Below are 21915 nucleotides of genomic sequence, written 5' to 3'. Positions count from 1 at the left end.
AGGGCTGAAACTATGCTTTAAGAAGCTTGGGGCCAGTTATGAAAAATCATCTGACTCATACCTAGAAACTACTCACTTGAAACCCCCAGATATGTCAGTAGATCAGGAACTGTCTAGGAAGACGTGATTCAGTTTATTTCTTTTTATTTCTTTATGGCTTGTGGTCTCCTCTGTGCTAACCCCAAATGCTTTTGTTTTGCTTGTAACCTTTAAACTGGACCTCAGGATTCTTGATGCTTAATTTTTGTGAATGGGTTTTTTAAATCTAGCAATAGCCTGAGTTTTCAAATGTATTTTCTTTCTTTTTGTTTTTAATAAAATTTACCTTTTTTAAGAACAGGATCGGATTTTGTGTCCTAAGAGGTTTGTGCACGTGTTTAATTAGTTGGTGGCAACAGCTGATTTCCTTTGTTTTCTTTCTCAGTTCTTCCCCAGAGAAGGGGTGAAAGAGCTTGAGGGTACCCCACAGGAAGGAATTCCCAAGAGTGCCTTCCTGGGTTCTCAAAGGGGTCTTTATTCTTGGGTGCTGGCAGCATCTACCCATTCGAGGTTAGAGAAAAGCTGTCACCTTGGGAGTTTTAGAATCCTTGCGGGCCCCCACCTTCTGCACTCAGAGTGCCAGAGTGGGGAATCAGCCTTGACAGGGCCCTAATGCCACCAGCTGCAGAGGAGATGCGCACACTGTGCTCTCTCTGTGGATGCTCCTTGTTGATGGAAAAACATAACATCCTGCCATTTTCTGGGGTAGGTCCGGGGAGTGGTGCTGCAGGGAGTGAGCACCAAGATTTTCAAATGGTATCTACGCACCGATAGAGGCAGATAGGGGCTTAAATACATTTACAAATGTGGTCCGAAGTGCCTGGATCAGGCCCTAACATTTCAGGGGAGGATACAGATGCATTTACAGAAGCATCAGTGAAACCAGGAAAATTTACAAGGCGTTTTCAGTTTTACTTCAGAGGTAGGGGAAGATGAAACACTGACTGAAGGCACAAGGTGGTCACAGTCTGAATCCAGAGCATTTTATTTATTTAAAAAGTTACAAAACACATCAGTGCAAGACTCATTATTTCCTTGTTAATTCTCCTTTTCAGTAGAAATCAAGGCTAAAGACTGGAGCTCAATGAAATATAGTCTTCCAAACATCAACGTTAAAAATAAGTCTCTATATTCCTTTGTATAGACACATAAATTACTGTCAAATATTAACATTAAGATTGTATAGATCTCTTGATAATATAAACATGCTGCAGCAAAAATGCAGTGTGTTTTAAAGTTCTAAGCAACTCAGACACCAGTTATGAGAAAAAATGTTATTCCCTCATTTGTCCCAACCCCTCCCAATAAAATTGAACTCCGCATGAAAGAATCTAGGTTCAGCACAATTGTGGCCCTACCAGGGATTCCCGTGTATCATGCTCACGGTGAAACAGCAGTATACTAAGAAGAGAAGCGCTGCCTTGGAAATGAGGTTAGGATTACAGCAGCCTAGTGTTATCCCATCCTTTGCTCTCCCAGACTGGTGTTAACTGATAGAACATATGCTTGTAAAATGCTGACTGGAGATGTTTTATTTATGGGTAGGTTAACTTTTAACTTGAGTACAGTTATGAAATGCTGATGGGCCTGTCTGAAGCCAGGAGATGTCCAGTCAGATCTGGTTTCCTCAGGAGAGTTCAATCTAGAAGTTATGATAGGCTTTTATGAGGACTGGGCAACTGCCAGGGACACTATAATATAGTCCAGAGAAAACCACTTCTGAATTCCACCAGGGCATTGCACAATTCCTGAGACCATTGTGCAGGTCAGATACCTAGATGCCACCAGAGAAGTAGCAGACAGAAATGCCGACTGCATGCGGTGTGTCTGTGAGCTCCTAAAGCCATGTCTGTGGAATACATCCCATAATCTTTACATATGTCTCTCTGTTCTGCACACACAGGATTAGCTGTTTAGGTCCATCTCTACACTGTGATCCTTGATATGCCAGAATCCATTAAGCACAACATCTGGGTTCAGTTCTGGTGCCGGGGTCTTGTTACAAATCGAGTGGAAAGATAGGTCGCCATTCTTGGTTTTGGCTACGGCCCCAACATTGTGGCTAGTCTGGGTGGAATTCCAATCTGCAGCAAGGTCCTCATGCACGGCTCTATAATTCTCTAGGGTCAAACTTACGCTGGAGATGGCAAGGGGTTGGGCCATCTCCAGCGTCTTCTTTGCCTTGAACCGTCGATAGCAGAATATGAGAGACAAGACCGTTATATCCAAGAGCAACTCAAACATTTCAACCACGGACAACACTGAGGACCCAAACCACAGACTCCACTGACTTCCCATGTTGGATAACAGAAGATTCACCTGTGAACGGGACATATAAGGATTGAATGGTTATATTGACAGGATACATGGTGCAGCTCATGAAATATGAACTTATTGCATTTCCCCAGCCGGTGAATTAGCTAGGGGTGGGATAACTCAGCACTTCATGTATTCTCTAGCTCTAAATCTTGGCTCCTGAGAGTTTTCTTTAATTTGGGGGAAGAGAGAGAAAGAGATTATTTGATTTTCCTTTAATTAGAAGTTTAATTGCTTCGTGCAGTTCATGCCAAACACATAGGTACCAAATCAACAGCCCCAGGGAATGAAATCCAAAGGGCAAATACAGCACCGTCAGCAGAGATGCAGACTTCCCGAGTTGCACTGTCATTTTTTTTTCTGGAGGGAGTCCCCGGATGTGGGGCTGGATGGAGAACACGAACCCAGGTTAGCTGGGATGAAGCACCAGCAGACGCTAAGAGGTTCCACTCTCTGCCAACCCAGGTCAGCTTCAGACCAGTGAGCTGGAGGTTGAAGACTCCGCCCCTGATTACTGATCACCTTGGTTCGCTGCAGCACTTTGCTTTTAATCCTAATGTTTTCCAAAACTTTTCCAAACGCAGTGGGAGTTGTGACACCCAGCGCTCTGCAGGGTTCTTTCCCCCAGACAATTAAACCTATTGCAATGCCTGTGCCTGCCCTCAATGCAGACCCTTCAGCCTGGATCCTGAAAGTCCATGCACAAGGCACAGCAGGGTGTGACAGATTTTTCCACCCTAGCCTGAGTGCATGGCAACATCTGCTCTGTGTCATACCAATTCCTTGGTAGCAAAAGCCATGTTAAACGAGATTTTCCCTATCAAGATTAATCTCAGGGTAGACGTTGGCAAGGGACAAAGTTAGTGTGGCACTGTGTATTGGATAATATCTTGTGATTTTATTTAACCCTATGCTTCAGGGCATAATCTGATCCCATGTTAGGCTCAGGAAGGAAATTCTCCCCATCTGTTTGCATCTTCCCTCAGAAGCATCAGATGTTGGCCATTATGAGAGTCAGGAATGAAGACTAAAGCAATGAGCTGATCCAGTACAACTTACTGTGTACACCGGAGATTCATCCATAGACTGGTAGCTCAATTGCTGGAAGAAGATATTCACCTTGGCGATGTCTCTCCTTCAATAGAGAATGGGGGACAGTCAGAGCTAGGTTCCCTATATGGCATTCCACCAAGTCTATGTTTTGCTTCCAAGTCTGATTTTTTTTTAAACAGAGAAACCCTACAAGTAGGCCTTTAAACTGGGCCAAAGGGTGTCTAGCAACAGATTTAAATGGCTAAACAAAAGGAGGATAAAAAGCCTGATTCAAACCCCAGTCAAATCAGTGGGAGTCTTTCCAATCAATTTCAGTGGGCTTTGGAGCATGTCCAGAAAGCCTGCCAATGCAATGTTTTGTTGCTAAACCATTTGTCTGTGTAACTGAGATGTCAGAGTGAATCCCGCTATCACTGAGGTCGTCGTGCTAGTGGTCTGGCTGGCAGGCTGCTGCTCACGGGTTCTGGGGACAAGGTCTGTTCTACATTGGCATAGTTGTTTCCTTTGTATGCTGTAAGTCTGTAGAACTGTCTGAAGGGAAGTGAAGGAAACTTCACCACCTGGCGCATTTAACACAAGGAAAGGTAGTGAAGGGGGGAGAAGGGATGTCCTCATAGGTCTTTTTCCATCTTTGACTTCTACAATTCCATGAGGACAAATAGTTCAGGTACCTCTGGGTGAAAAATCATGCTCCCATACCTTCTCTTGGTGACTAACCTGTTGTTGGTAGAATTATATCCCTTCTGCCGACTCAGAATCTGGTGGATCCAGTCCTGCAACACAGTATTGCTATATTACTGGCATGTTGCTGCTTGGAACAGGCACCGGGTAACCACCGTTGTCATTTTTATGCTTCAGGTTCAGTAATTTTCCATATTCCTTCTGCCTTGTTGGGGTAGCCACTGCACTTCCCTCCTGGGGCATACTGAACATAAGGCAGATTTCACCTCTGATAACACGAGTATTGTTAGATCCCAAAAGAGATCTAGCAGGACGTTTGAAGGCATGGGATTTAAATATAGTGATCACCATTAAAAACAAGCCAACAGCACAGGAGTATCACAGATCATTGCCCCCTCTAAGGACAGGGAAATAGCCACATGGGAGTATCTCAGATATGTGTAGACAGCATTCTTAGAGAGCAACCACTCAACTAATTGAGTCTTTCGAAAACACATGTATATCAACTATTGTGTAATGCATTTGTACCTACATAGCCTCCATTTCACATACACTTATCACCAGGAGATATGTCTCTAATGGCCGGTTGACATTAGATCATGAGAAATAGGAAGACGCCATCTATACACATCACAAAATCTGAGCATCTCACAAACAGTAATGAATTTACCACCACAATACCCCTGTGAGTTAGACTCTCATTAACCCCATTTTATAGGGCCCTGAGGCACAGCGAGGTTTAGTGATGTGTCCAAGATCACACAAGGAGTCTGTAGCGGAACTGGAATTGAATCTAGACCTCTTGAGCCCCAGTAGAGTTCCCTAACTAGAAGACAATCTACCCAAACACATTGGCCATTTTGGATTATTGCAATCCCAACTTTTTGTCTTGCCCTTCCACCAGAGCTCTCAATATCTCCCAGGTCCTGATGCAAGGATCTGCAGAACCCACTTATATCCTTGACTCCAACAACCTTTATAGTAAATATGGCAAACATTTCCAAACACGGTGTATCCATATTCACTCTGTACTCTACCTCAGACTTTGTCGATGGCCATTTTGCGGTCCCTGCAGACATTTTGTACCACGACTCCCTGGGAAGGCACAGGGGAAATTACAGTCACTGCGATATAAACGTGAAGGTGTGCAAGCACAGTTAACTCTTTCGCCAGATGCGGCTTTGGTGGCTTGCACTTGACACTCCCAGGACATGAGCAAGTGTTTGCTTACGTAGACCATAATGCAGGGACTTGTGTTTCCCCGCAGCATCGGCAGCATCTCTCATGGCAGGCTTGCCAGGCCCCTGTCTCTTACTGTACTAAGGCTTGATTCTGCATAGTGCTGCATGCTCTCAACTCCAGCTGATTCCAGTAAGTGCTGGGGGCCCTCACTTGACAGGAGATACAGGCCTGGACTCGGCTCAGATCATGAGTGACAGTCTCTGATTCTAGAGATAGCACAGAGTACGCAGGACAAGCCACGGCATCTACATGCCTCCAAGCTGAGCTAGCGACACCCTCATCAGGATCCTTCCCCCCTTGCAAGTTTGGCCCCTGCAGCAGTGACTCACCAGCAGGGTTTGGGGCACTTGGCGAAGCAGCTGAGATGGTGATCGGCCAGCCTGTCGTACAGCTGATAGAAGCAGTGACCTGGAGCGGGAGATGGGAAGGAACAGACTCAGACAGCTCCTCCAGGAAATGTGCTGTCCCAACTCCAGGATGGTCTGGCATCCCACATTCTCTCGGCAAGGAGGGAGAGTGCGCTGCTCTGTCCTACCCCCATTTACGAATGGCTGCAGATGGCTCAGTTAATTTCCTGCCTGAGTGCCAGGGTCTCCCTCCACTGAGGGCTTAGACTTTAATTTGAAGATGACTGCACGAGTTACTTGGACAGACATCAACCAGAAAAAGGAGAAAGAGACTGATTGTCCTTCTATGAATGGAAACTGTCATAGACAACGCTTATTACTTGGTAAAACAGCTTGGCTGAGGTTTGGCTTTGTACTTTTTTGTTTTGCGCTGCTAATCTCTGGGGAAGGTAATGCTTAGTGGCATTAGGATACTTAAACAGCCTGCCATCCGTGTACAGCTGGAGCTGCCGTTGGGCCCTGCAGGGATTCGGCACAAGAATAGGTGGCAGGATACAGCCCTTTAGTCTCTTTGGGAAGGAGACCACCCCCTCCCGCCCCAGAACCTGTTGAAAGATAGACAAATGTTAGGTAAAGCCCCAGACTAGAACTAAACTCTTCCCCACCTCCATTTGTAATTTAAGCAGCAACATTTGTGACAAAAGGCCGGTGAATTATCTCTAGGCAGCATCAGTCCACATACGTGGTAGTCCAGCAATAATCTGAGAAGCCCTCTATTTAAAAAACTGTTCTAGCAAGAGCTCTTCCTACCAGGCCAGGCCTGAGACTGCACGCCTTGCGCCCTTACCCCATGCAGGATGCTTGTTATAGTTACAGTATTCGGCGCCAGGAGGCAGTGGGTAGTAATAGTATCCACAGCCGCATCTTTCAACCATTTTGGCCTGGAAGCAGGAATGCAAACAAGCCTGAAAAAACAGAACCCTGGATAAGTCTGAGGTCCTTTGGGTCCTAAACTTTGCCCGCTAACAGCGTGCGATTGCTGGAGAAGAGCTGCAGCTCTTCGCCTTGCACGAATACCCAGCGTATTACCATGGCCGGATGGGGCGAAAGGGTTTCAAATACATTCACCCCGTGGGTGTGCTCTTGAGACATGTGCAGGGCCCATAACAAATATTGCAGACTTCCAACGGATGGGGGTTTAACAAACATCATAACCACACAACCTATTTGAGGACACAAGAATAGCCACAGTGGAACAGACCAGCAGTCCATCTAGCTCAGTATCCGGCCTCCAGTGCAGTGCTGCCAGGAGGTGACAACTCCAGTGTCCTGGGTACAGCCTCCACCACTCGATAAAAGAAGTTGTCATGTCCCACAGTGTGCAAACTACTTCTGGAAGGGTTGTGTGCAAGCTACTTCTGGAAATTGTCAAGTCCCAAGGCGTGCAACCTACTGCCCTGCCAGCCTCTAACTCATTGCTTTGTCAAGCAAGGTTTGAACGGTGCTACAAGTCCAACCATCTGCTCGGACAGTACCTGCAGTGTGTAGGAACTGTTGTACAGGAGTTTTACATCCACATCTTCTCCGTCAACCGTGCATTTTCCATAATTCCCACCCAAGCGTTGCACCTCGTCCTGTGGACACAGAAAAGAGGCGTATACAATTATGGAGCATTAATACGGAGCAGCAAATGCAGCTGCCACTTTGCACAGAATAGTGCAGAATAACTCCCGGTCCCTGCCCTGATGAGCTTCAAACATAACATACACAAGACGAAAGCAAAGCAAGCGTTCAGGTAAAGCAGGGCGTGGAGCAGGGGTAAGCAATTATTTGTCGTCAAGGTCCAAATTTCTTGGTCAAGGTCCAGACTCCAGAGAAAATACTACAAAACCGATACATAAAATAATAATAAAGAAGTCAATAAAAAGATTCCACAGTCCATTCAAAAGCATCTGGTGATCCGGATTTGGGCCGCAGTCTGCCTATTGACTACCCCGGGCGTGGAGGGATCGGTGATCAGTAGACCGGGGATTCCAGGGAGGAGTGGGTTTGAAGAAGGAGAGCAGGGGGGTGTTCCAAGTGCAGGTGTGAAGCTAAGGGCAGAAGACAAAGGGAGCAGCAAGGAGAAAGGACTGCGTGGAGCAGAGGGCATGAGAGGGGAGGAGGAGGAGAGCATAAGACCGGAGGCGTAGGCGAGACACGACTGCCATTCAAGGTGAAGGTGGGGAGCTACCCTCTTACACGCTGAGGCCAGGTGGCGGGATTCCTTTTCTCTGCTGGGCCAGCGCACATCATGGGCTTATCACACTTCTCAGCCTTGCCGTTTTGCCATGGGTTACCAGTGGCTGCGGGCTCAGAGACAGCTCATAGCTCGATCTCGGTCTGAGTCGCAGCCGGGAAAGCAGAGGCAGCCCCGGCTCCACTGACAGGACATCACAGCCGAGGGGGGGATGAAAATGGTTTCTTCTTCCCATCCCCTCTAGCACATTTTGTGTCAGTGATGTGCATTTCTAATATGGCTCTTGTTTATTATGTCATCAAGTGGGGGACCCTCCCATCCCACAGGCTGAACTGCCAAAGGGAAGCAAATGGCCGCATACCCTGATTCAGAAGGTTTGGCTACAAAACTGACACTTTGCCCTCCCCATAGTAACTTCCACCTGACACTCTCAAAACACCTAACAAACATGAACGGAAGAGTCAGGCCTAGAACCCAGGAGTCCTAGCACTCTGTCCTATGCTCCAACCGAAAGGCCGTCCTTCCCCTCGGGCCCACCCAGCACCAGCCGAAAAGGAAACCGCATGGAGGAGAAATGGTGACGCTGAACCCGGCCCGCCCACCTGTCTGATTCCAATGCTAGTTGCGATCCCCGGTCTGATGTCGAACCACTCGTGCTCGAGGAACGGCGTCTGATTGTGGTTGTGGATCATCACTTGCACGCCTGCCACTGTAGACAACAGCGGGAGGCGATCGTTCTGCTCCACTTTCAGGATCAGGGACAGTCCTGGAGAAACAAGGAAAGGAAAAACATCTCTTTAAACTGCAAATCAGTAGGGCAAGTCCTAGGAAGTGATGTCATCTCTTACATCCCCAGTGTGTCTGTCGGTGTTGGAAGATAATGTACTATGGGCCGAGCATCGTTAGAGGTGTTTACAAACAGGATGTCTGCTGTGGTATTTGCTTTGTCTCCTTCCCCTGGCCCTGGCCAAATAACATACCATAGGAAATTCCAGGTTTTGTTGCTTTCCAGAAGACGTCTGTCCCCTCGCTGTTGAAAGTGTAGCAGCTTCCATAGACCTGGTGGTGAAAGTGAATGTAGTCGCTGGAACAAAAGAGTTCAAATATGATTAGTTATGGATGAACCTCCCCGCCACGTTAGTATTGTAATGTGGCAGCGGGATCCCATTGTGCCAGAGATTGCACAAACATAGTATGAAAAGAAAGGCCCTGCCCCAAAGAGTTTACAATCTAAGAAGAGCTACAGTCTCCTAATATACTCTTCCTCTGATACTTTCATACAACAAAAAACAAAACAATAAACTAATTAGCGGCTAGCCAACAGATAGCTACCAAGTAACAGGCACACGTCAATCCCTATCTTATGCTTAACTAGCTCAGTGTTGTTTACACTAATAACAACTAATCAAATATATTTGTACTTATATAATGCTTGCCATCTGAGGATCTTCACAAACCTGGGAAAGCATTATCTCCATTATACAGACAGGAAAACCAAGGCATGGAGTGATTAACGGAATAGCAAGTGAGCGTTAAAGGCGGGAGTAGAACCAGGAGTTCTGACTGCCTTTTCCCTGCTGTAACCACTGTCTCCAAGGTCCAGGGTGCAGGTTAGGCATTTTTAGCTCAAATTTAAAGCAAGGATTTGGCTTCTCCAACCTCCCTCCTTCATTTCTCTTGTGCTATAATAGTGCATCAGGTGATGGGACCCCACACAATGCCTTGAACACCAGTGCCAGTCAGACTCAGATCTCACACCCTGTAACTTTACAAGACATATTTTTCATATACACAAAGAAGTTGGAGGTGGACTGCCTCTGTTAATTTCATCTCTCTCATTGCCTGGGACCTAATTCAGGTCAATGTATTAACTCCAAGACTGCATTTAGCCCTTGAGACCTCCAGTGATTTATTGGGTACACAAGACTTTCTCTGACAGCACGTAGGCAAACACTTCCTTGCTGGGTTTTCTTGTCGGAGCATGTAATATGTTTTATTGTTAGGACACAACTGGACCCAAGCATATGCTGGCATCTATAGCTTTGGCTATGCAAAGGGAACAGCCAGTTCAGCAGCACTTAATTATAGAGACGGCAATGAGCTGCAGAGGGCATGGTGATAACCCTGCATAGCTCCTTCAGGGTCACAGAGTTTATGGCAGGAACGGACGATTAGCTCCTGCAGTCTGACCTCCTGTCTATCACAGGCCACTGCATTTCACTCAGAGAGCCCTGTACTGAGCCAAATGACTGTAGTCTCCTGAGGACTCAAATGTCTTGGTCTAAGTAAACTGTGTGCCACAGGCAAAGGACAAGAGCGACCAAGGTGCCCTAATTAATGCCCTGGCAGGGAATTGCTTCGGGGAAATACGTCCAGATGATCCCAGCAGGCGAAGCACACCCCACGCTGCGGATGAAGGGTGGAAGGCCTTCTGCTGAGGCATCCCTTTGTCAACGGGGAGCTGGTGGGTGGGTTTCCAATAACCAATATCCTCCTTAGTTTGATCTCATTCAGTTACATTAGGCTGCCCTGTATGTGTAACTACACAAGAGCTGGCTTGGTGGTGTGGCAGAAGTGTCAGCTTCTGAATCATAGAATCATAGACTATCAGGGTTGGAAGGGACCTCAGGAGGACATCTAGTCCACCCCCCTGCTCAAAGCAGGACCAAGCCCCAGTTTTTGCCCCCGATCCCTAAATGGCCCCCTCAAGGATTGAACTCACAACCCCGGGTTTAGCAGGCCAATGCTCAAACCACTGAGCTATCCCTCCCCCCCGAAGGGCAGGACTCTCCAGAGCAAAGCCAACGGAGCAACAATCAGCGAGCCTGATGTTGTGGCAATTATCCTCATACTCCCCTGGCCACTGGAGAAGTTTAGTTAGGTTAGATCATTCATAAGGAGCTGTCTGTTTGCAGTTCAGACGTCTGTCTCTCAGGGAGGCAGTGCGGACTGCTGGTAACACCCCAGAACTGACATTCAGGAGACTACGGTTCTTTTCATGACAGCCATCACCTTGCAAGGTGATCTTGGCCAAGTCAGTTCACCTCTCTGTGCTCACTTTCCCCCTCTGTCAAGCAGGGACAATAGTCCCTTCCCACCTTTGGAAAGCACTTTGAGAGCCTTGCAATGGATGGTACTATGTGTAAAGCACAAAGTATTATTACTAGACAACAGCCAGTGCCACAGAGGCCTTTGTTCAAAGCTGTTCGTTGCCCTACAGAAATAACCGCGGATAATAATAACCTAAGAGTTGGGGCTCATTTGTTTCGGGTGCTTGTTTGCAGCTGACTGGAAGGGGATTTGTTTCCCTAGCTCCGACCAGAGAGTTGGTACTTTCCATGCTCTGGGATTTACCACTCCAGTGGTCTGTTCAGTGACTGCAGTACAAATAACTATTAATCTGAGACCTGTCCTATTCCAAGGGGTGGGGGTGGGGACATACTGGTAAATCGGAGTCCCCCAGCATGCACACAAAGCAGGTCCCAATCAAAAAGATGAATTTCCAATATTTAATAACAGCAACAACCTGTGCCATTTCTGCAGCTCTTGCTACAGGGTGGCAGACGAGAGGCCCTTGCACAGGGCTCTTCTGTTGAGGTATCCTATCCCTTAGCCATGCATGAAGGTACAGTGGAATTCCACCAGCTCCTGCTGGGTTGATCAAGGGGGTTGGGAGCCTTTGCCAGGGGCAGAAGAAACTCTGAACTGTGACAGAGAAGGTTCTGCCAGGAAAACTCCAGGATGAGCCAAACTTGGGAGAAAACTCAAGCCAAGGTTGATATTTTGGTTGTTATGAATCATCAATAAAGCCAACCCTGGACTATACCCGGAGGGTCAGATGCTCAGCTGGGGTGAACTGTCATAGCTCCGTTCAAGTCAAGCTGTATCAGTTTGCTCCATCTGAAGATCTGTCCCAAAGATCCGTACATTATTAGAGCAAAGAGGCAACTCCCACTGCTTACCAATGTCTATTAGCCATTCACTCCCCTAGCCTCAAAAACCCCTCTGCGAGGCAGGTGTGTATTGGTATCCCCACTATAAATGGAGCTACAGAGAAGTTAAGTGACTTGCCCAAAGATCACATAGCAAGGTGGTGGACAAGTTGGGAATAGAAGCCAGGAACTGGCTCCCAACCCTGTGCTCCAGCCACTAGACCAGTTAAACTATGAGACAGTTCACTGCTCTAACCAATAGACCAATTATCATCCTGAGAAAAGATTACACCTTTTATTTTAATTATGTGAAACGTCTCTAGTCAAATCAGCCTCCATATCCTTTCTCCCTTGTGAGGTTCTTACTCATGATAGGAGCTGGCTGATCACACATGCATCAAAGCAGCTGATTCCTTTAGTTAATTCCAACAGGTATGCCAGGCAGAAGTGTCAGCAAGGCATTAAATCAACTTCAAAGCGAACAAGCAGCTACTGCTTCTCGTGGGGTTGGTGAGGGGAGAGGAGAGGAAACCATCCTCTTTAGTTTGACCTCTAACAAGGGCTCTCACATTTAGTCCAACTGCCCATAATCAGAGGTGCTGAACTTCCTCCACTCAGCTTTCTCCTCGCAAGCTCTGGCATAATTCCAAGGTGGATGAGAACGGATCCCTTTATCCTTTGCTAACCCACAATTACCCCCTTGACAGGTATTTACCTCTTTCTGCAGGGCTCCCCGTCATACTGGCAAGAGTAGACCAAGTTTTGTATATGCTCTTCATGAGAAGAAATGTTGATTATAACGGGTAGCTGGGACATGATATTCATATAGTGAAACCTGTACCACTCTTGAATGGTGTCTACCCCAGATGAGTAGGCCTTGTAGAAACAATTCCCACCTGTAGCATTGCACTGGGGAGAAAAGAAAAGGAGAGAGGCAATCAAAGCCCACGTACAGGAACAGCCCAAGGGACTCCGGCTATAGAAGATGCAAGATGGTGTTGTTAAGAGCAACGGAGGTGAGGTGCGAGGCGAATTTCTGTCCTGGCAGTAGGTGAGCTGTGGTGGCAGTCTAATGTTTGGGGAGTGAGAATACAGCTCAGTCACACAAGACCGTGTTAGACTTGTCCCCAGGAATCTTGCTGGAGTCACCCCTTGAACAGGAGAAGGAAGAGAAGCGTTGTTCTTCAATTACCTTGGCAGAAGAAAGGGTAAAGTTCGTGGAGGTACTCTTACAACCAGTGAATTTTGGGCCAAACTCTGAAGTGCTCTCACTTCTTACTGAGTCCTTAGCCAGGGGAACACCCACTGTCAGTAATGAACGTCCGCCTAGGTAAGGACCTCAAGCTATGGCATGGTGATAATAAAGAAGCCAAAATAAAGTTGTTTTGGGCATCTCATGATTTGTCAGCTTCACTTCCTCCTTGGTTTTGAATTCCATGTCTACTCTATCCCCAGGTTATAGATGAAGAAACTGAGGCACAGTGAGATTAACTGACTTTTCCAAGGTCACAGATCTATTCTATCTATGTGTTGAATTGATCATATCCAACTGCCAGATCTAACTATCCATCTACTGCATTTTTAACACACCCATTCTCTCTCCCCTTCCCTGTACACACACACATGTACAGTTGTTTGTTCTCTCATTTCTGGTGTTGCTGGAAGGATCTTGCAAAAACAAGGACTATGAAAGGCTGCAAAAAAACGTGGCATGTAACCCAGTAGCTAGCTAATTCTACAAGCTCTATCTATTGACATTCCTTGAATGCTGGCTTTTGTTGAGGAACCTCTATTATCCCCTCTCTCTACAAGAGCCTCAGAAGCTAGGATAACATGTAAAGGATTATGGTAGGGCTGGGATCTCCCCAGATATCCTCAGACCCTTCATTAGGCTTTATGGTTTAAATGCATCTATGTTGTATTTAATCTTTTGCGCAGAACAGGTTCAGTTTAACTTGTTGCGTGGGTTGGATGGATTACTTAACAAGCAGCAGTAGCTTGGTTACACTTACCAATTTAAAGCCCACTTTGAAATGTTTCTTCCTGGACCCAGTATCAGGTTCCTTCAGCATCACCAGTGAAATGTGGGGGTTCAGTTGGAAGCTGGAGCTGTTCAGATTGACAGACCCTCCCTTTCGCAAGTCCTTCATGCGGATACCCTTTTTATAATGGGAGGAAAAGCTTGAAGTTTTGTAGCCATACAAATTAGCTATTGCTTCCTCTGCCATTTGGTCCAACTGGGCCAGTTTCTCACTGACTAAGTCAAACCTATAGGAGACAGAAATAATAGGAGTGTATAATTATCTATTTGCACACACACGTGGTTTCAGTCCTTGGCATCTCTGCTGGAAAGGCCAGTCATGGTGGTGAGTAGAATACATCCAAAATTTTCAGACATTATGACAATTATGACAGATATGTCAATTTCCTGCAATATCTTTACAAATCTTTACTGTATTAAGTTTAATTATCTTAATGCAAAGTTTATGTATTATTCTGGGCTGGGATTGTATATAGCTTCTCTTGGGGGAAGAGGTGATGTAAGACCTGGATGTTCCATATAGTCAAAGGACTATATGAAACAATGTGCCAGACAAGAATAGACTTTTGGGACAATCCATGTGAAGCAGATTTTCTGGGAAATATCCATGGGGAGGTGAATGCAAAATTCCCCACCTCCGGTTATGCAAAACCCAGCCATTTGAAAGTACACCCTGAAGAATAGGCCTTTGTCAGCTGATCACCTGTCACATGAGGACAAGATCAAAGGCCCAGGCTGTATAAAGGAAAGACTGAGCTATTCATGGCTGTTCTGGTTCTGAATCTGAGACAGCTGTAAACTTGGAACCATGGGGAAAACCAAGCTGTGGATTTTGAAGGGCTAACACCTACCAGAGCCCAAGCCTGGAGTGGAGGTGACCTCTGGTAAGCTTATTTGCATGTGTTCTTTTATTGTTTTTAGTATGTTTTCTCTGTAATGCTTTCACCTTAAGGATAAAGGTGCTTAATTATAAAGAGCTGGATGGTGATTTGTAACAGCTGGCAATTACAGCTGTTCATAGACTTCAAAGAGAAAACAAAGCCTGGACGCTGGCCTGTTTCAGCCGTCTGGCTTGCTGGGAATATCACAGCATAAGCCGGGAACTGTGCAGCCTGGACAAAGCCTGATCAGGAGGGAAAGAGTCGCAGGTCTCTGCACAAGAGAGGTGATGGCTGAGGATCTGTGAGCCTAGAGTGGGTGCTCTGTGTGGATCACAGAGAGGGAAATACAGATGGAACTGTGACAGAGATGCTGCTACCAGTGGCTGAATTTCCAAATCTTAGCCCTCAGATTGAATGTTCTGTTTGCAACGATCCTGCTCTTGGCTGCACAAACAGGCATTTCTGCAAGCAAGTTAGGTAAGTGCTGCAGGCAAATTAGGTAATTTCACATTACATAATTTGAATTTAATTGAATGAATATTTGGCCCTGAAAGTCTGGGCTCCAGTCTGGCAGGTATGTGCACAGTCCCAGGGATGTCAATAGGACTATCCCTACAGAGTTTCTCACATACATAAGTGGCCTTGCAGGAGCAGGTTTTAGCTAGCAATTAGATATCACTTAGTGTCCAGCAGCAGTGATCTGTTGATTAGATACGAAGGATGTTACAGTACCTACATATTTCAGGGCAAAACTTCTTCTACCGGTACAGAAAATCAATTAGCGAAGTCAAAGCAGCCCCAGGGACCCAGCTCCTCTACTCCTGAATCTGGACTTAAAGTAAATAAGTTTCTATGCACCACCCTTCATGACAAACTAAGGTCTGACTCCAAATCCACATAGAAAATAAAGTTGTTGCAACCAAATTCAATCCGGGGTTCAATCCCCACCCACATCTGCACTGATAAAGTTTTCCCATCCTAACTCAACCAAGGTCCAGCCCCAAATCTGTGACGAGACCATGGCAGCCCTCCCCAAATGCTGCTTTACCTGTACGGGTCCAGATTGCAGAGAGTAATGGCTGGAAACATCTTGGGCTCGGAGTGCACAGACATGGTCATGATGACGGGATAGGTCCAGTATTGGCTGAAGAGAAGAGCGAACTGCCAATAAAGCATCCCGAAGCTGGCAAGGAAGAGCAGGGTCCAGAATGCCGTCTTCATCCGGTTGCTGCTTGAGCACACGAGGCGGATAGTCCCATGGATGGTAGTGTTCTTGCAGAAGAACTCAAACATGTCCTTGAAGGAGCTGTAGAACTCAATGAGGCCTTCGTCCCCCATCTCCTCATTCACCCACTCTTGCTCCATCCTCTAAGTCTGTTTTAATTCAAAAAGAAAACAAAAGGCTCTTGTCAGCCCATAAGAACCAACAGGTGCAGGCCAGCTCCCCCTCTCTCCATACCATGCAGAGAATGGGCTTCACCACTGCCACATAGGTGAAAGGGCTTGGCGCTCACACAAGGAACACCCCAAGTTCTCTTTGTCCCCAGAACTTGGACACTGGGAACTACTTAGCTGAGAGGTCGAGTGTTCTGGGGAGTACCACGCAAATGAATAAAAACCCAGGTGGTCTCAGCTGGATACTGACATTCCCGCAAGGACACTGGGAACTGTTGCAAAGCTCTCGGGATGGGAGTGTGCAGATACGTCTGGTGCTGCAGACAGAACCAAACGAGAACTTTTCCTCTTTCTCAGTAAAACGATATACACTAAGCAATGTTAACACTAAAGGGTGGGGACAATCCCCGTTGTCCCAATACATATTAGAGGGTCAGGAGTTAAGCCTGACGTGCCATGCACATCGATGGAGCGATATAAATAAATGAATAATAATTAATACAAACATTGAGGCATTGGGTGGTTTCAGGTCACACATGACCTTGATCTTGCTCAGTTCTCATGCTTTGTATTATTCTGGAAGTGGTGCTGAGCTGGTCCCCTGAAGAATTAGCACTGGGAAGAGGCCTGCGCCAGCGAACGACTTTGGATGTGTTAGCAGAGGACTGGGTGGCATCTTCCCCGCCCCCCACACTGTTTCTTTATTAAAAAACATTTTAAAGTGAATAGAATGCTGGTGAACGGTCCCGGAGAACAACACACTCTGTTTATACACAGGCCAGGGACAGCGTGGCTCCCCCCCCAGACCTGAAGACACCACTCCCAGTGGGAAGAGAGAAAGTTTGGTCTCCAGGGCTGATTCAGTTTCGCTGCTGAGATTGCCAACGCAGGGCCCAGTCAGGGCTAGCTGCGGCAGTAGCTTCTGACCATTCATTGGAACTTATTCCATGCAAGCCACCAAATCACCACTAAACGGAAGCAACTTTTGATCCCTACTACCAAGGGCTGGATTTGAACTTGTGATTTGCAGCCCATTATCAATCCCCTAAGCCAGCCAATAGCCTATAACTCTTTTTCTGCCAAATATATTTTAAGCCCTCTCCCCCAAAAGAAACCCCGTGCCCTTTAGGATTGGCAATAGAAAAAATGGATACGGTAGGCTCTGTTTCAGCAGAACCCCGCAGTCTAGAGAAGGAAGTGAAGAAAAGCACCCGCACCTTGTACAACACCACACAGGGAATTTCCCTCGTTAAAATGCAATTGTGCAAACTGGAATTTGGCTGAAGCACGAAGGCTAACAACCCGCTCAGAACAAAAATGCCCTGGAATCTTTAAGTGTCCATAGATGGACATCAGGCTTCATGCTCGTGAACGCGTCACTGATATCTCTGCTTGTAGGTGTCCTTAGTGGACGCACATCCTCAGCTCTAGGTTGCTCCCCGCTGTGCAGACATGGCATTGCAGGGGACTTTGCTCCGATCCCCTCTGGGCTTTTACAGCTCCTGACTTCCCCTTGGGGTAATCCGTGGCCTAACCCTCCGATCAAGTAAAAGTCTAACCCCTTTTGGGGTAGCATGACTAAGTCTGAATAAAGATTCACGCAGGTCTTCCAATTAAAAGCCCTTCCATCCCCTCAGGCTTAACTAAAGCTCCCTTATTGCAGCCTACCTGTTCAGCCCCAATCCAGGGCTTCTATCCCGCAGAGACCTGTCTCCTCTGCAGTCTACAGCTGAGTTCCCTCCGTCTACTGATACAGCTTAGCTCCTCCTCCTCTGGCCAGGAGACAATTAGCTACTCACCCTCCAGGTGCTGAGCTTGATTGGTTGGGTGCTTTCCCTTGCCTTGGGGGTTAAGCCTCATCACACCCCTCCACCACTTTTCACACCAAGCTGGGGCACTGGCCTAATACCAACCTACTGGAATGAGTGCCATCTACTGAATGAACATCAGCATCACTTTCTGTAGGAGCCAGCGTCCCAACGTTACACCATCCCCTCTCGGAATCAGTATCTATTACGCTAGTAAGATAAGAGGTTGCCGGAGGTGATACTACAAATGTCACTTTATTTAACAGAGGTTATAAATACAAACATTACAGCAATTTTGACGTTGACACACCAAGCATACAAAAATGAAGGTGGTGTTTTTATTATTATTAAAAAAGAACGGCTGGAAGCACTTTCATGTTGATCAGTCCTCCCAAGCACTACCAAAGCACTACAAAATACACTTAGAAACACATCCTTAACTGGGGTGCCCGTTGCTCAGAAGTGAGGTGGTCTTAACTACATTGACCTTCACTCCAGAAGCCAGAAGGGGTTACTGCTGCCTCAAAGTACTTCAGTTGATTTCAGTAGGAACAGGAGCGCACACACACACCCCAAGCAGGTCAGAGCGCACACACCTTCTGAACTGGCTTAGTTTTAGGGCAGCAAGAAAAAACAAAGAAAAATGGATCTAAGAGCCATGTCTGAACACTCTATTATTAAACAACTTTAAAGACCACCAGGTCTCTTTTTTTCCAACTTGGATTACTTTTCCTATCTCCACAAAGCCAGTAACACAAGCCAAGTTTGACATTTCTGGCTGTCGAGGTATACAAGCAAAACATTCAATTGGTACAGAAAGGGAAACCTGAATTTTGCCATGTTTTCAAAACTCAAAAATGACCGCAATGACTTTGCTCAAACTTCCTAAACAAATTCATCTCTGGACTAAGGGCAAGCAAAAGTCTGAACGTTCCAGTTAGGAAGGAATTAATTAAAGAAAGGTCTGAGCATCTGAAAAAAGGGGTGGGAGGGATTAGCACAAAAATTGCAATTTCACCTTTAACAACATTTGCTACTGACACATACCTCATTCTGCGTGTACCATATATTTGTGATCTCTGCAGATATACAAGCGGACCCAACTGCAGCACGGGCGGCTAAAGAATGTTAGTGGCTACAAAGCTTTATCTATTGACATTATTGCAGAAGGCTTAACCATTACATGTTGCTGTTTACACTTGAATGCTTTTCAAGACAAAAATACTGCACATGACAAGACTCGAAAAATAAATCAGTATTAGCCCTGTTGTTGTGCGTGGCTACTTGTTCTGGTAACACAACGAACTTTTGCACTTAATTTTATTGGTCCCCCCTTCTCAGATTCAATCCTTTATTTCCCTGTATTTTTAAACATGATGTTTCTCCAGAATGTGGAAGAAACCCAAAGAGAAGCTGCATAGCACATTGCTAATAACATGGAATTATTTCAGTAAACACTAATTGTCGTCTAAGAAAGCCTTGCTCGTGATGGTTACTTTCAGTAAAGCAACAGTCTATTATTTGCTCAAGTGTCAGAAAATTCTCATGCATGTTATACAGTCAACTGGAGTTTAAAATACAACAGAGAAACACAGAACACACAGCAGAGACAAGAGATCATTCGAGTGCCCCTATGTTAAACACACTCCTTTCACATACGAAGCTATGAATATGAAACACAGGTATGAAGCTTCAGAATAATGAATTTCAGGGTTGTCACTGACAAGTTATCAAAGATTCTTACTTTGCTTTCTGAGAAATGGCTGATAATTAGTTTTTAAATAGCTCATGAAAAAACACAAATGCATGTAAAGCTATATAGGGATTATTCCATGTATATATATATACACACACGCTCTTTGCTACTATGGTGATGAATGTGGTATAAGAACCTATATAGAATAGAGTCTGTTGCCTCTTGTATTTTCTTAATATTCCCAGGCTGTCTTGCCTTGTTATTAACATAGCAGTTATAGTTAGACAGAGACCTAGCAGTGTGTTTAACAAGGATGATGCAGAGCTGTCAATCTTTGCAATAGCAATCATCAAAAGTGACAAGCTGGGAAGAAGATGCCAGTTCCCAGAAGAAATAACGTTCCTTGTAGATTAAAAAAAAATTGTACCGTGATAAGTACCCATGTATTGTCCTGATTGCCAAAATATATTAATTCAATGTTCAAACATATACCTTGAAAACATATAGTCATATATATAGATAAAGCATGGTAATATATATAGCTGTCCGTATTTCAATTATTATATGATATATTTACACATTTAAAAAACTAAGACTCACTGGCAAAGACTTCATTTCTGTATCTTGGTCATAGCTATGTCTTTGTAGAGCAGTATTTGCAGTAGACATTAAACTGCCTTCAGCTTTGTCCTGAGCAGAAGGCAAAGCTTTCAGTTTTTCCTTTATAACTGGACATAAACTGGGAGCTGTCTGGCCTATGTAGATAAAGGTGATGACATCAAAAGGGGCTGGGACTTCTTAGGACGCAGGGACGTTGGAAATTATTCAACTCATTTTTCAAGGAATAGGGAGTGAACGAACTGGAAGAACAAGTCAACCCCCAAGGTTATACTGGGCTTAAATAAAACTATACGTGTTTCTTAGGGTTACACTCATTTTTTTCAGACGTGTTTTTATAAATAGTCATTGATGTATTTGTAATAGGAACCTAGAAAATCCCTTCCTACTCCCCACAAAGCTGAACAAAATTCTAAACAATCAATAATGTCCCACCCCCGGCATGTCCTTTTCGCCTCTCCGTTATTCTCTGTGGCTTGCTTTATCACTGATTATTAAATCCGTTATGGCCTTTGTGGGCCAGACCCATGGCTGTGCTTGAGGAGTTTCACACGCGATAGCAATTTGGAAGGTTGAAATTGTGCTCTGCGGATTTTTCCTCCAAGACTCTGGGTTGATTTTGTAGAGTTGCTAATTAGGGTACTGAGAGGCTGGGTGGGGGAGGGGAGGCATTTATTTACTTAAAGGCTAGTGAATCGTTCCTCATCTGTGCGAGGAAAAACCCTCTCTTGGCAAGAATTCTACTAACTTTAGGAACAGATCTTTACGGGAGTGGGGGCATGGTAGGTGAGCTTGTGAGCCTGCTAACTTTGGATTGCCTCCTTCAACCAATTAGAGCACCTGCTTTTGTGACCCCTCCCCATTTAGCTCCGTTTCCAAGATCGAGAGCCTTTTATAGGATGAATAATGCAGAAACAGATTCGACAATCCTGATTATGCATTCACGCCTTGGCCCGCTCACAGAGGTGTTTCAGACCTTGAGGCTAGATGGAGCTTCGCTCTGCAAAGCATTGCCATAGAAGCCAATTAAAGCACAGAGTCCTGCATATGAAAAGGTCCGGTTCTCTGGATGCGAGGAATACACTGATCCACTTGAGGAGCCGCAGGTTTGGCCAGCAGAGCATCAGCCCATACAGTCGCTCGCAGCACTACGGGAATGCAGCCATTCTGCCGTGGACCAAAAGGCGATCGACAGTTAAATTCCCATGAAATAAAATCTAACTCCATCCTATTTGTGCATTTGTTTTTGTAAGGATGTTCCTGAGTGCTGGGGTCTTGGTAGCAGTGTTATAGAAAATATAAATGGAAGCTTTTGTTCAGGAACGAAGATCTAGAATTTACATGGCTCTCTGGGCCAGATCCCCTGGCATCAATCAGCACAATTCCATTCAAGTCAGTGGTATTACGGCAATTTAAACCATCTGATGACCTGGCCCTCTCTCTCTCTCTCTCTCTCTCTCTCTCTCCATGATACGTGCATTGTGCAATAGAAAAGGACAACAATAAATCCTGGACGATGCAAAAATTGCACAAGGAATATGTATGAGACACACGCTGGGTTGCTTCACTCTGGCTGCAGGCCTTGCCATTGTGAGGCTCCGGCTCTGGCAAGACATCAGAACGAAAA

General features: G+C 45.7%; 1 protein-coding gene across 2 annotated transcripts; it reads right to left on the bottom strand.

The window, feature by feature from the left end:
- Positions 1-1000: 1000 nt before the first annotated feature.
- On the bottom strand, positions 1001-20396 carry SCNN1D (sodium channel epithelial 1 subunit delta). 2 transcript variants are annotated; one of them, XM_037881258.2, is made up of 13 exons: positions 20271-20396; positions 15820-16145; positions 13862-14117; positions 12565-12758; positions 8898-9001; positions 8520-8683; positions 7214-7312; positions 6526-6643; positions 5661-5739; positions 5127-5184; positions 4126-4181; positions 3415-3490; positions 1001-2358 (listed from the first exon to the last, which is right to left on the bottom strand). In XM_037881258.2, exons 2-13 carry the CDS (start codon positions 16134-16136, stop codon positions 1945-1947), a joined length of 1935 nt encoding a protein of 644 aa, XP_037737186.1. In that variant the 5' UTR covers positions 16137-16145; positions 20271-20396; the 3' UTR covers positions 1001-1944. The 2 variants fall into 2 exon arrangements, with proteins under 2 accessions (XP_037737186.1, XP_043387795.1); XM_043531860.1 differs by lacking the exon at positions 20271-20396 and adding an exon at positions 19022-19105.
- Between the last annotated feature and the right edge of the window lie 1519 nt (positions 20397-21915).

The sequence above is a fragment of the Chelonia mydas genome, chromosome 18 (genome assembly GCF_015237465.2).
Source record: "Chelonia mydas isolate rCheMyd1 chromosome 18, rCheMyd1.pri.v2, whole genome shotgun sequence".
Lineage (NCBI taxonomy): Eukaryota > Metazoa > Chordata > Testudines > Cheloniidae > Chelonia > Chelonia mydas.
The sequence above is the reverse complement of the archived record's forward strand: the minus strand, read 5'-3'. Positions and strand labels throughout refer to the sequence as shown.